General features: G+C 49.1%; 1 protein-coding gene across 6 annotated transcripts in view; it reads right to left on the bottom strand.

Moving 5' to 3' along the window:
* Positions 1 to 13,173, bottom strand: part of ITGAM (integrin subunit alpha M) — a 59,964-nt gene extending 46,791 nt beyond the window's left edge. For 3 of the 6 annotated variants that reach the window (XM_032243309.1, XM_032243311.1, XM_032243310.1), the window contains exons 1-7: positions 13,034 to 13,173; positions 10,993 to 11,098; positions 7,338 to 7,441; positions 6,966 to 7,036; positions 6,700 to 6,817; positions 1,707 to 1,837; positions 493 to 638 (exon numbers count right to left, since the gene is read on the bottom strand). In XM_032243309.1, coding sequence (XP_032099200.1) covers positions 493 to 638; positions 1,707 to 1,837; positions 6,700 to 6,817; positions 6,966 to 7,036; positions 7,338 to 7,441; positions 10,993 to 11,098; positions 13,034 to 13,061 — 704 coding nt within the window. In that variant the 5' untranslated portion in view covers positions 13,062 to 13,173. Of the gene's footprint in view, positions 1 to 492; positions 639 to 1,692; positions 1,945 to 6,699; positions 6,818 to 6,965; positions 7,037 to 7,337; positions 7,442 to 10,992; positions 11,099 to 13,033 lie in introns of those variants that run through there. The other 3 variants (XM_032243312.1, XM_032243314.1, XM_032243313.1) reach the window with 3 other exon arrangements.
* Positions 13,174 to 13,870: the final 697 nt, after the last annotated feature.

The following is a 13,870-nucleotide window of genomic DNA, read 5'->3' as shown; positions in this document are numbered from 1 at the left end:
GCTGGGATTACAGGCGTGAACCACTGCACCCAGCCATATAATTATTATATAATTAAGAAATAAACAATTGGCCTTGAAACCTCTCCCAGAGCCCCGAACCAGCTCCCCAGCCCCTCTACGACTCTCCAGTGCTTCTTGCACTTCTGTCCCAACCCCACCCTTGCCTCTACACACACTCCAAAATCAGAGCAAACTTCGCAAAACGAGACGTGCCAATGTCTCCCCATGGACTACAAAGCTGCCTTTGGTCCCTGGCCTGAGTCGATCTTTCCAGCCTCCCTCCAGACACTTTTCCCTCACTTCCCCACTCCACTCCCCCTTTCACTCTCGACTTGTCCTTTGATGAACACACCACACACAGCCCCTCCTTCCCACCTCTGCCTGTGGTGACACATCCTCTACCACCCTGTCTGAATGACTCCCTTCATCCATCAATGCCCAGCTAAAAGTGTCTCCTCCTCTCTCCACCTTAAGCGAAAAGGGAAAGCTTACACCACTTTGCGGATGCCCGTGGCCGTGTGTGTCCGCCCCAACAGCTGCTTTATTGGCCTCATCAGCGATCTTGGGTTAGGGTTGTCCTGGAACTCTTTGAAGGTGAAGTGAGTCCTGAATTCTTCGGAGTACTGCATCAAAGAGAACTGTAGAGGCGGCAGCTGGGGTGATGCTGGAGAAGGAGCCCCCATCCTCAGACATCTCCCAGCAAGCTCCACAAAGATCTTAAACACTCCAGTCTCCAAATTCCTTCTCTGCGCTGCTCCTAATCTCCTGCCTCACCAAGACAGAGAGCTGCCAGCAGCTCCCCTAGAACACTGCCAGCCGCTGGCTTATGCCTATAATCCCACCACCTTGGGAGACTGAGGCGGGTGGATTACCTGAGGTCAGGAGTTCAAGACCAGCCTACTCAACATGGTGAAACCCCATCACTACTAAAAATACAAAAACTAGCCAGGTGTGGTGGTGTGCGCCTGTAATCCCCGCTGCTCGGGAGGCTGAAGCAGGAGAATCATTTGAACCTGGGAGGCAGAGGTTGCAGTGAGCCGAGACTGCAACTCTAACCTGGGCAATAGTCTCCTTTTGTGGAGGACATATTTGTCCCCAAGCAGATATGTCTCAAAAAAAATAAAAAATAAAAATAGAACTCAGCCAACAAGGACATGTGGGCTTCATCTCCCATGCCAACCCTTAACAATTAGTCAGAGCTAGGCCGGGCATGGTGGCTCACACCTGTAATCCCCTCACTTTGGGAGGCTAAGGCCGGTGGATCATCTGAGGTCAGGAGTTCGAGACCAGCCTGACCAATATGGAGAAACCCTGTCTCTACTAAAAATACAAAATTAGCCAAGGGTGGTGGCATGCACCTGTAATCCCAGCTACTTGGGAGGATGGGACAGGAGAATCGTTTGAACCCAGGAGGTGGAGTTGCGGTGAGCCAAGATTGTGCCATTGCACTCCAGCCTGGGCAACAAGAGCAAAACTCCATCTCAAAAAAAGAAAAAATTAGTCAGAGCTGCTTGCTTTATAAAAGGCTGAAAGACTGCTGAGGCTGCATCCAACAGAGCAGAAAAGAGATTCAGAAAGGCAAACCACAATCTATTGCCAATATGGCAATGTCCGCAGTTGAAATGGGAGGAGAACATGGTAGCCCGGTTGCCATGTATCTTCCAGCCCCGTGCAGGTTCTTCTCTGACCTACCCATGGGCCCTCACCAAGGTTTTAGACGTTTTTAATTGCTCCATCACAGTTGAGACAAACTCCTTCATCCGCTGAAAGTCATGTGGGTTGATGCTACCAGAGCCATCAATTAAGAAGGCAATGTCACTATCCTGTTGAGGACACCCTAGGGAAGGGGAAAAAGAGTATGAATTAAGTAATTCAACACTGGTGTTTTGGTGTTTTTTGCATGTCAGCCCTCTGATGAACAATGAGAATATAGGATCCTGTCTCTATTTTTTATATATATAAATTAGCAGGGCACGGTGGCACATGCCTGTGGTCCCAGCTCCTCAGGAGGCTGAGGGTGGGGGTCACTTCAGCCTGAACGGTGGAGGCTGCAGTGAGCTGAGATCATGCCATTGCACTCCAACCTGCACCACAGAGAAAGACCCTGTCTCTAAAAAATAAATAAGTAAAAACAGGGACAAAGTGGTATGGAAATTTTTCGTTAATTCTGACCAAAGGAATCAGGGAACGTGGCGATGTTGGACTGGATCATGGAGAACAAGAAATAATTTGCCCAGCTGGGTGCGGTGGCTCATGCCTGTAATCCCAGCACTTTGGGAGGCCGAGGCCAGTGGATCACTTGAGGTCAGGAGTTCGAGACCAGCCTGGCTGACACGGTGGAACCCCATCTCTACTAAAAATACAAACATTAGTTTGTATGAGATCGCGACACTGAACTCCAGCCTGGGTCACAGAGGAAGACTTTGCCAAAAAAAAAAAAAAAAAAAAAGGGAGAGAGAGAGGAAGGAAGGAAGGGAGGGAGGGAGGTAGGGAGGGAAAGAAAGAATTTGCCAGAAGTACAAAAGGAGTAGATTCTAGAAAAGGGAATGGCACACACACATAAAGGGATGTGGAATGTGCTCCTCTGCCTTCTGTCCCCATCCCCAAATCCACTTTCTACCCATCACCACTCAGCTCTGTGGCCTGGGAGGTGGACCTCCAGGGAACCCATCAGCAGGACTCTGTTGCCCTCTGGATTCCCGTTGGATCTGGCCAATGAGTGGACTCAACAGAAGACTGAAGGAAGGAAGACAGTGAGGTCTGGGTGTTCTCCCATTGAGGTTTCTTGGGGACAGATATGTCCTCCACAAGAGACCAACAGTTCCTTGGAAGGAGGCCAGCTCCACATGACTCTCTCGGGACCCTGGTGAGCTCTCCCCCTCCTCACCCCATAAGCCCAGAGGTGGCAACAGACCTGGCACTGCTTGCCCAGGACTTGGAAAGTCACTGATGGCCCCCTTAGGCCCTGTCACAGCTTTATACTTACTCCCTTTATAAACAAACCCCCCTCTTTGTAAATAAATCTTACTGAAACCTCCTGTGCAAAATTTTGACTGAGACAGTGAAAGAGAGCTAACTTAACTGACTCCATCTTGCTTCTAACCTCCAAGCTGTCCTTGTTCATTCCTGGGTGTAGGCTGAAGTAACTTTGGGAGAAACTTAGCTTATAGTTCATAGTTTAAAGAAAGACGGTAACAGCCCTTTCCCAAAGCAGACCTTCTTCTTGCCTGGGGACTAGAGGCCTTTGTAGGACTAATATTAATCACAAGATGAGAAATTGTGGCCTAGGAGTCATGCAGCTGGAGGGTACAAGATTCTGACCTCCCTAAATTGCTCCTAAGATGAGTACTTGAGATATTTTGCAGACCTTGCACTTGATGAATCAGCTGGCACCACTCAGATCAATAAACTGGCTCATCTGATCTTGTAGCCCCCACCCCAGAACCGACTGAATGCAAGAAGACAGCTCTGACTCCCAATGATTTCACCTCTGACCAATCAGCACTCATGGCTCACTTGCTTGCCCCTACCCACCAAGTTATCCTTAAAAACTCTGCTCCCCGAACGCTCAGGGAGACTTATTTGAGTGCTAATAAAACTCCAGCCTCCTGCACAGTGGCTCTGAGTAAATTACTCTTTCTCTATTGCAATTCCCCTGTCTTGATGAATTGGCTCTGTCTAGGGAGCCGGCAAGGTGAATCCCTTGGGCAGTGACATTACTGGAGTATGCCTTCTGTCCCAGTTGAGACTGGGACAAGGGCATCAAAAGGATTCTGGCAGAATCCGGGAATGCTGTTCGATGGAAATGGCACTGCAGGGGTAAATGTATGTGATGGTGACAGAGACGCAGCTGTGACATCAAGCAGAGAACTGTGGGCAAGGGTCTCTCAACTCCAATAAAAAGCTTGACTTTATTCATAGGCAATGGGGAGCCACGGAAGGTTCTTAGCAAAGGAAGTGAGATCATTTGCTTTGTATTTTAGAAAGACTGGCAGGCACTGTGGCTCATGCTCGTAACCCCAGCACTTTGGGAGGCCACCCGAATAGCTAGGACCACAAGCACATGCCACCGTGCCAGGCTAATTGCTTTTTTGCAGAGATGGAGTCCCATTATGTTGTCTAGGATGGTCCCAAATTCCTGGCCTCAAGCAATCCTCCTGCCTTGACCTCTCAAAGCACTGGGATTACAGGTAGGAGCTACCAGCACCCAGCCCCTTCCAAATTGTAAACCAAGTGTATGTATTATATATTTTTAATAAATGAAAACTTGTTTAAAGAAGTAGTCTTGAACCCCTGAGAGTGAGGTCTAAAGAAAGAGAGGTAGAGGTGTTAGCTGAAGCCACGGAACTGAGTGATTTCAGGCAAGAAGAATACATGGGTGAAAAGAGCAGCCAGACCCAGTGTCCCGAGGGGAAGAGGGAAGGTGGAGGAGGCAGCCTGTGGTGAAGAGAATGCACTCAGAAGTTTGGGGTGGTGAGGGTGGAGAGAGATGGTAGGAGGTGAGGAGGAGGCTGGAAGAGAGAAGATTGTTTTCATAGCTATCGATTTTGGTGGTGGATCGTTTTCAGATACAGGTAGAATGAGAATGTTTACAGCCAGAGGAAGGGAGAAGTTAAATGTCCTGGAGAGAAAACAAGTGATTCAAGAGATGCTGAGTTGGACGCAGTGTCTCACGCCTGTGATTCCAACACTGTGGGAGGCTGACGTAGGAAGATCTCTTGAACCAAGGAGTTCAAGACCAGCCTGGGCAACATGGCGAAATCATCTCTACAAAAAAATACAAAAAATCTGGCCAGGTGCGGTGGCTCACACCTGTAATCCCAGCACTTTGGGAGGCCAAGGTGGTGGATCACAAGGTCAGGAATTCAAGACCAGTCTGGTAAATATGGTGAAACCTTGTCTCTACTAAAAATACAAAAATTAGCTGGGCGTGATGGTGGGCACCTGTAGCCCCAGCTGCTCGGAAGGCTGAGGCAGGAGAATCACTTGAACCTGGGAGGCGGAGGTTACAGTGAGCTGAGGTGGCACCACTACACTCCAGTCTGGGCGACAGAACAAGACTCAGTCTCAAAAAAAAAAAAATTAGGATATGCACAGATGTGATTCCAGCTACTTGGGAGGCTGAGGCATGAGAATCACTTGAGCCCTGGAGGCAGAGGCTGCAGTGAGCCAAGATTGTGCCACCGCATTCCAGCTTGGAGACAGAGCAAGACCTTGTCTCAAAAAAAAAGAAAAAAGAAAGATAGGTGATCACCTTAGTTGGTGCATGAGAGACTCTCAAAAGCCCAGATGGAAGAATTCAGCCATGAAACAGAGGAAAGACAGGTCTTCCTCTAAAACCAGTGAGTCACTGCCAGGAGTGATGTCATTATGGAAATTTGAGCAACGGGAGAAATCGCGGTCTTACCGCTCTTTTAGAATTTGTCTAACAAACTCCAGGGAAGACTGGAAACCCCCTTATTAAGGTAAAATAAGAGAAGAAGAAAGTAAAGGGAGTTTATGCCAGAAGCTTTTGTTTTCTCTGTGGAAGAAGGAGGATTATCTGTGGAGGGTGAATTGCAGAGAAACAGGGCTTGAGGAAAAAAAAGGACAAGGGAGAACATTCGCCTGTGGTGCCGGCGACAACATGAAGACCAGCAAGAAGATGTAGAGCCAATAAACAAAGCAGTGGGAAAAAGCAGCTTGAAAGATCCACGCACACCAGGCGCAGTGGCTCACGCCTGTAATCCCAGCACTTTGGGAGGCGGAAGGGGGCGGATCACCTGAGCTCAGGAGTTCAGGACCAGCCTGGCCAACATGGTGAAACCTGTCTCTGCTTAAAATACAAAAATTAGCCGGGTGTGGTGGTGGGCACCTGTAATCCCAGCTACTCAGGAGGCTGAGGCAGGAGAATCGCTTGAACCCTGGAAGTGGAGGTTGCAGTGAGCCAAAATTGTGCCACTGCACTCCAGCCTGGGCAACAGAGTAAGACTCTTCCTCAAAAAAAAAAAAAAATCCATACACTCAGTCTCTCAATCAATGGAGGTTTGGGGAACAGAGGTGTGGAAGGCAGCCCCCAAGATGGTCCCCAGGATTCCCACCTCCTACCAATGACACCTTGCACGAGCCTCTCCTCTGCTATATGACCTGGATGTATTTTTTAAAGACAAGGTCTTGCTCTGTCGCCCAGGTTGGAGTACAGTGGTGCAATCATAGCTCGCTGCAGCCTCAACTTCCCAGGCTCAAGTGATCCTCCTGAGTAGCTGGGACTATAGGTGTGTGCCACCACACCCGGCTAATTTTTTAAATTTTTTTTTGTAGAGAGAGGAGTCTCCCTATGTTGCTCAGGCTTGTCTTGAACTTCTGGCCTCAAGCAATCTTCCCACCTTGGCCTCCAAATAGCTAAGACTATAGTGCTCATCACCACACCCAGCTAATTTTTTTTTTTTTAGACACAGGGTCTCACTACGTTGCCCAGGCTGATCTTAAACTCCTGGACTCCCAAAGTGTTGGGATTACAGGTGTGAGCCACTGTGTCTAGCCAAGGACTTTTCCTAAAATACAAGACCCTAGCACCTCCCTAGCCTCTCTCTCTAATGGAACCCAGTTCCCCCCACCCATCTGCACCCAGAGTCCAGACCTCGAGCAGACCTACCTCAGTCCTGCCCCCTCCCCTGGTCTTTTGCTGCCCATCTGTTCCCTCTGCGCAAGGCAACCTACCTCGGAGGGCCTCTGGGAACCTCTGGGGCTGCTGCCGTAGGTTGGATCCAAACAGGAAGCAGAACCCTTTCACATACGTGTTCTCCCTGCAAGTCTGGTGCACGGTGGGGCCGCAGGCCTAGGGGGCGGGGGCCAGTGGAAGGGGCTGCCCCTGCTTCCAGTCCTTGTACCCCAGCACCTCCACCCTCCACAAGACCCCCAGCCCCACCACGCCTGGGCCTCCAAATGCCCCCCTTAGGATACTCCTGGGATCCAGGGCCACTCACCAGCAGCTGGGGGACGCTGGCGGTTGCTGCCAGGGACAGACCTAGGGACATGTTCACGGCTTCTGGGGGGACTGTGGGGACAGATATGGGCATGGTCACCCTCAAGGGGACACAGAAGGCTGTGGAAGAGCTGGGCAGGGCTCACCTCCATGTGGAAGACAAAGAGGTCTGACAGTGAAGGAGGATCCTAGAACTTGGGAAAAAAAGGTACACGCCTGCGGTTGTCTGGGGTAGAGACTGCAGGCAGAGGAGAGGGTAAGGAGCCAGAGCCCTGTGCCCCCACTTCGGATCTCCCAGGACACAGGAGTGCCTGGCAAGTCCTATGTGTTCACAGGGGAATCCCAGTCCCAGCCCTGCGGGGCAGTCACTCACCCTGCAGGCGGATGGGCTCGCAGGAGCCGATGCCATAGTCGCACTGGTAGAGGCTGCCTGTTTGGTTTGCAGCCACTGCCTCCTGGGGGGCTCCGACCACCACCCTGTGGGGAGAAGTGTGGAGAGAGAAAACTCCGACATGTGGGGAGAGAAGGAGACCACAGAAGTTCTGCCACCAGAGGAAAGAGGAGGCCCACACCCAGATTTCTGAATTCCCATGCCTAGGAGGAAGAATTAGCAAGAAAAACATGGGAAAATGTTAAGGCTCAGAATGAGAAAAGGTATTCTTAAGAATGACACAAAAACCAGAAGTCATTTAAAAATAGGGCCCGGGGCAGTGGCTCACACCTGCAATCCCAGCACCGTAAGAGGCCGAGGGAGGCAGATTTCCTGAGCTCAGGAGTTCAAGATCAGCCTAGGCAACATGGTGAAACCCCATCTCTACTAAAAGTACAAAAAATTATCTGGGCATGGCGGTGCGTGCCTGTAGTCCCAGCTACTCGGGAGGCTGAGGCAAGAGAATTGCCTGAACCTGAGAGGCGAAGGTTGCGGTGAGCCAAGATAGCACCACTATACGCCAGCCTGGGTGACAGAGCAAGACTCTGTCCCAAAAAATAAATACAAAATTTTAAAAACAAAAATAGGTCAATTTAAGCTGGACATTACTGTAATCCTAGCACTTTAGGAGGCTGAGGCAGGAGGACTGCTTGAGGCCAAGAGTTTGACACTAGCCTGGGTAACGTAGCGAGATCCCATCTCTACAAAATGTGTTTTTAAAAACTGGCCAGCTGTGGTGGTACACAACTGCAGTCCCAGGCTGACTTTTTTTTTTTTAAGACAGGGTCTCACCCTGTTGCCCAAGATGGAATGCAGTAGCACGATCATAGCTTACTGCAACCTCTGCCTCCCACCTCAGTTTCCTAAAGTGCTGGGATTACCGGCATGGGTCACTGGGCCCGGCCCACCCAGTCATTTTATTTATTTATTTTTTCTTTGAGACTGAGTCTCACTCTATCACCCAGACTAAGTATAGTGGCACAATCTCAGCTCACTACTACAACCTCCAACCCACGGGTTCAAGCAATTCTCCTGTCTCAGCCTGCTGAGTAGCTGGGATTACCGGTGTGCACGACCATGCCTGGCTAATTTGTGTATTTTTAGCAGAGACGAGGTTTCGCTGTGTTGGCTAGGTTGATCTCGAACTCCTGGCCTCAAGTGACCTGCCCACCTCAGCCTCCTGAAATGCTGGAATTACAGGCTTGAGTCCCTGTACCTGGCCTCCATACAGCCATTTTAAATAAATTTCTGTATGTGATAAAGTACCATAAGCAAAGTCAAAAGGAAAATAATAAAGAAGGGAGAGAGATTCACAACTCACACCCCAGACTCCTTCCCCCATGTATTCAAAGCTTGTACAAACTAGTACTAAATGAATAAATAAATAAAAATTAAAAATGGGAGGCCAGGCACGGTGGCTCATGGCTGTAATCCCAGCACTTTGGGAGGCCAAGGTGGGTGGATCACGAGGTCAAGAGATCAAGACCATCCTGGCCAACATGGTGAAACCCCGTCTCTACTAAAAATATAATAATTAGCAGGGCCTGGTGGCACATGCCTGTAGTCCCAGCTACTCGAGAGGCTGAGGCAGAAGAATCGCTTGAACCCAGGAGGCGGAGGTTGCAGTGAGCCGAGAATGCACCACTGCACTCCAGCCTGATGACAGATCAAGACTCCGTCTCAAAAAAAAATTGAAAAATGGGCAACAGATGAGAACAACATGTTCACAGAAAAGAAAATACCGCTCTCATAAAAAAGAAAGCGATTTAAAGCTACATTAAGATATCACTTCACACCTACTCAATTTGCAGAGATCAGTAAGTTTGATAGAGCACTGAGTTGGCAAATGGGTGAGAAGCAGGTAATTTCGTGAATTTCTGGTATGTAAATTGTTGCCACTTCTGTAGAGGGTGCTCTGGAAAGACCTATTAAAATTGCATGTGCCCGTGCACCCCTGGATAGAGCAATCCCAATCTAGGCTTTGCTTCCAAATAGGCTTGCAGATGTGCAAAATGACAGTGTTGCTCACAGAGGAAAAGTTTGGAAACAATCTAAATGTTCACTAACAAGAGAACTAATGTAATGTAAAAGGAAATTACAGGCCGCACACGGTGGCTCACGCCCATAATCCCAGCATTTTGGGGGACTGAGGCAGGTGGATCGCCTGAGCTCAGGAGTTTGAGACCAGCTTGGCCAACATGGTGAGACTCTGTCTTTACTAAAAATACAAAAATTAGCTGGGCGTGGTGATGGGTGCCTGTAATCCCAGCAAGTGGGGAGGCTGAGGCAGGAGAATCGCTTAAACCCAGGAGGCAGAAGTTGCAGGGAGTCGAGATCGCGCCACCGCACTCCAGCCTGGGTGACAGAGCAAGACTCTGTCTCAAAAAAGAAAAAAAAAAGTAAAGTATACTACCTCCAAATTGTGGCATGTAATGCAAGCATAACATAGAATTAATGGACTTAGCTGATCAAATCACCAGGCTTTTCTATAGGACATAAAGCAAAGAGCAGAGACCAGCCCCGACTTCCGGAAAGGTACTATCACCTTCACAAATACTATTTCTGTAAAGGTAAATGTTTTAGACTCAGGTCCATATAGTCTCTGTCACAGCTACTAGATTCTGCCATTACAGCTCGCAAGTGGCCATAGCCGGGCACAGTGGTTTACACCCATCATCCCAGCACACTGGGAGGCCCAGGCAAGAGGATGATCTGAGGCCAGGAGTTTGAGACCAGATTGGGCAACAGAGACCTCGTCTATGCAAAAACATCAAGAAGGAGCCAGGCATGGTGGCACAGGCCTGTAGTCCCAGTTACTCGGGAGGCTAAGGTGGGAAGATTGCTTGAGGCCAGGAGTTTGAGTCTATAGTGGGCTATGATTGCACCAGTGCACTCCAGGCTGAGTGACAGGACAAGACCATGTCAGAAAGGAGGAGAGGAGGTGAGGGGAGGGGAGGAGGGAAGGAAAGGAAAGGAAAAGGAAGAGAGAGGGAAAGGAGGGAAGGGAGGGAGGAAGGAAGGAAGGAAGGGAAGGAGGGAGGAAGAGAGGAAGGGAGGAAGGGAGGGAGGGAGAGAGGGAAGGATGGAGGGAGGGAAGGGGAAGGAAAGGAAAAGAAAAGGAAGAGAGAGAGGGAAAGGAGGGAAGGGAGGGAGGGAGCAAGGAAAGAAGAGAGGGACGGAGGGAGGGAGGGCAATAAACAGAGTTGTTTTCAATAAAATTTATTCACAAAAATAGGTGGCAGCTGCAGGCCGGCCTTAATTTCAGTACAATGCGTGCTGCACATGCTGTGCTGGCGGAGGGGGAGCACGTCTGTGTTGTGTACACACAGAGTCTCCCTAAAGGAACACACAAGACACCATTTGCCAGGTCCCTCCTGGGAAGGGAGCTGGGGGAAGGGAGTGAGGAAGAGGTTTTAACTCTTACACCCTTTTGCATCTTTTGAATTTAGAAAGCTGTAAATTCAAATGACAAATTTGATATATCTTTTGAATTGATTTATCTATTCAAAAAATCTCTCAAGGAAATCACCAATTTTATTCAGATGAGTAAGTCTCCGAGGGAAATCACTGAGACAGGGGCTCCACCTGAGGGTCTCACCTGGATCCCGGAAGCTGGACCACACTCTGCCCGAAGCCCATGGCATTCTCTTGGAAGGTCATTGCGTTTTCAGTGTCCAGGTTGAACCCATGACATAAGGCCAAGGCTAAAGGGAGAAGGGGGCAAGGGTCAAGCAGAGGAAAGCAGCATGCCCGCCAGGCACCGGGGTGCACGCCTACAGTCCTAGCACTTTGGGAGGCTGAGGCAGGAGGATCACTTGAGCCCAGGAAGCTGAGGCTGCAGTGATCCCTGATTGTGCCACTGCACTCCAGCCTGAGCAATAGAGAGAGATCCTATCTTAAAATAACACACACAAAAATAATAATAATAATAGTAATAATTTAAAAGAAAGCAATGGCTGGGCATGGTGGCTCATGCCTATAATGCCAACACTTTAAGAGGCTGACATGGGAGAATCACTTGGGCCCAGGAGTTTAAGACCAGCCTGGGCAACACAGTGAGACCCCATCTCTACAAAAAATAAAAAAAATAAAAATGAGCCAGGTGTAGTGGTGCATGCCTGCAGTCCCAGCTACTCAGGAGGCTGAGGTGGGAAGATGGCTTGAATCCAGGAGGTCAAGTCTGCAGTGAACTATGATCATGCCACTGCACTCCAGCCTGGGCAACAGAGCAGGACCCTGCATGAAAGAAGAAAGAAAGAAGGAAAGAAAGAGAGAGAAAGAAAAAGAAAGGAAGAAAGGAAGAAAAGAAGAAGAAAGAAAGAAAGAAGAAAGAAAGAAAGAGAAAGAAAGAAAGAAAGAAAGAAAGAAAGAAAGAAAGAAAGAAAGAAAGAAGAAAGAAAGAAAGAAAGAAAGAAAGAAAGAAAGAAAGAAAGAAAGAAAAAGAAAGAGAAGGAAAAGAAAAAGAAGGAAGGAAGGAAGAAGGGAAGGAAGGAGGGAGGGAGGGAGGGAGGGAGGGGAGGGGAGGGGAGGGAAAGAGAAAAGAAAAGAAGAGAAAAAGATAGCAGCACATCTTCCTGCTCCATGCCCCTTCCCATCCATTGTCACCCTAACTAGCCCAGCTTCCAGATGTCTGCCTCCCAGGTCCAGCTCTGGGACCTGGGGCAGGAATTAGCATACTCTTTCTATAAACAGCCAGATAGTAAATTTAAGGCTTTGCAGGCCAGGAGGCTGATAGACTATGTTGCACAGGCACTTATATAACAAGACAGAAAATACACTTCCACAAATTTGCCATTAGGGAAAGTCCACACGTAATGACTGAGTAAAATTTGTTTGTAATATGGGTTTACTAATGCGACAAATGGAATTCTTTGGGGGTGGTGCTCCCTATCATCAAATCGATTATCAGTGTTCATCTTCAAACCCTGGCTGGTTGGTTGTGCAAAAACAGGTGATGGGCCATATGGGACTCCCAGGCAACAGTTTGCTGACTCCTGACCTAGGAACCGCCGCCATGGGTATGTCCAGTCCTGCTCTGAATTCAGCCTCCTGTCTGAGCACCCAAACAGCCTCTTCCCCCAGTGTCACCACCACGATGATTTGCCCAATGATCAAGTTTCTATACGTGCTTAATTAGATAATTTCCTTCCTATGCAGGTCTTAAGCATTTCCTTCCCTTTTGTGGAGAATTTCACTCTCCCTATAAAAGGAAACAAACTCAAATCATTTTGATTCATCAGTCGTTCAACAAACATTCGCGCCCAGTTCCTTAGAAAACAGAACCGGAGGCAAAGTGGAGACGGTGAGAGGGGGTCCAGGAGGAAGCACTCGGTAAGGGGGTCGGTCTCACACCTGCTGTACGCCCTGCTTCATGTCACCTCTCCTCCCTGGGTCTGTGAAGCAAGCAGACTGGCTGAGCGGCCCTGCACAGTCCATGAATGTCATTCATCCAGGATTCCCTGGTCAGCCTGTCTGCATCTAGCTGTTCTCCCTGCTTCTTCTTGAATCCTTTCTCCTTCCCGAAATTCCCTTTGCCTCTCCCCAGACTGACTCCTACATATTCTGGGCCCTCTCTTCACTCACAGATCCAAAAGTTCCCCTCTTCCCCACCCAGAGCCCCCTGCCCCACCCCCAGGTACCTGTTAATAGAAGGACTCTTTGAGCCATGGCTGGAAGGAGCCAGAACCTCGAAGGAGGTGAACCGGGGGTTGCAGGCACCACTGAGCAACCTGAAGGAAGTCACCAAAGCAAGGAAGGGCAGAAAAAGAGAAGTGGGAGGCAGAAGTCTATCAGAGATTCAAAGGAAGAGGGCGGAGGCTCAGCAAACACACAGCCCTGCCTGACCTTCCTCCCAGGACTGCCCACAGCCTGCCCACCCCTCCTCCCCAGCTTCCTGGACCAAACCATCAAAGCCACTAACTCTATCCAAAAGGTGCCATTTGTCACCCACTGGTTTCTTGGACTGGCCAAAGCATATGAACAAGCTGAATTCCTCCTGGAATTCATATTCTAAACAATTCGGGCTGGGTACAGTGACTCACGCCTGTAATGCTAGCACTTTGGGAGGCCAAGGCAGGAGGATCGCTTGAGCCTGGGAGTTTGAGACCAGCCTGGGCAACATAGTAAGACCTTGTCTCTACAAAAAGAAAAACTTTGTAATTAGCTGGGCATGGTGGTACGTGCCTGTAGTCTCAGCTACTCAAGAGGCTAAGGTGGGAGGATTACTTGAGCCCAAAGTCCAGGCTGCAGTAAGCTATGATCACACCACTGCACTCCTGCCTGGGCAACGTAAGGAGACCCCATCTCTAAAAAAATAAATAAATAAATAAATAAATAATTAGCCAGGCATGGTGGCATGTGTCTGTAGTCCTAGCTACTTGGGAGGCTGAGGCAGAAGGATTGTCTGAGCCCAGGAGGTAAAGATTGCAATGAGCCTCAATAATGCCACTGCACTCCAGCCCAGGTGATGAAGTAAC

This window comes from Sapajus apella, unplaced genomic scaffold (assembly GCF_009761245.1).
Source record: "Sapajus apella isolate SASKATOON/1434 unplaced genomic scaffold, GSC_monkey_1.0 scaffold51, whole genome shotgun sequence".
NCBI lineage: Eukaryota > Metazoa > Chordata > Mammalia > Primates > Cebidae > Sapajus > Sapajus apella.
Note: the sequence above shows the minus strand (reverse complement) of the source record. Positions and strands in the feature narration are given on the sequence as shown.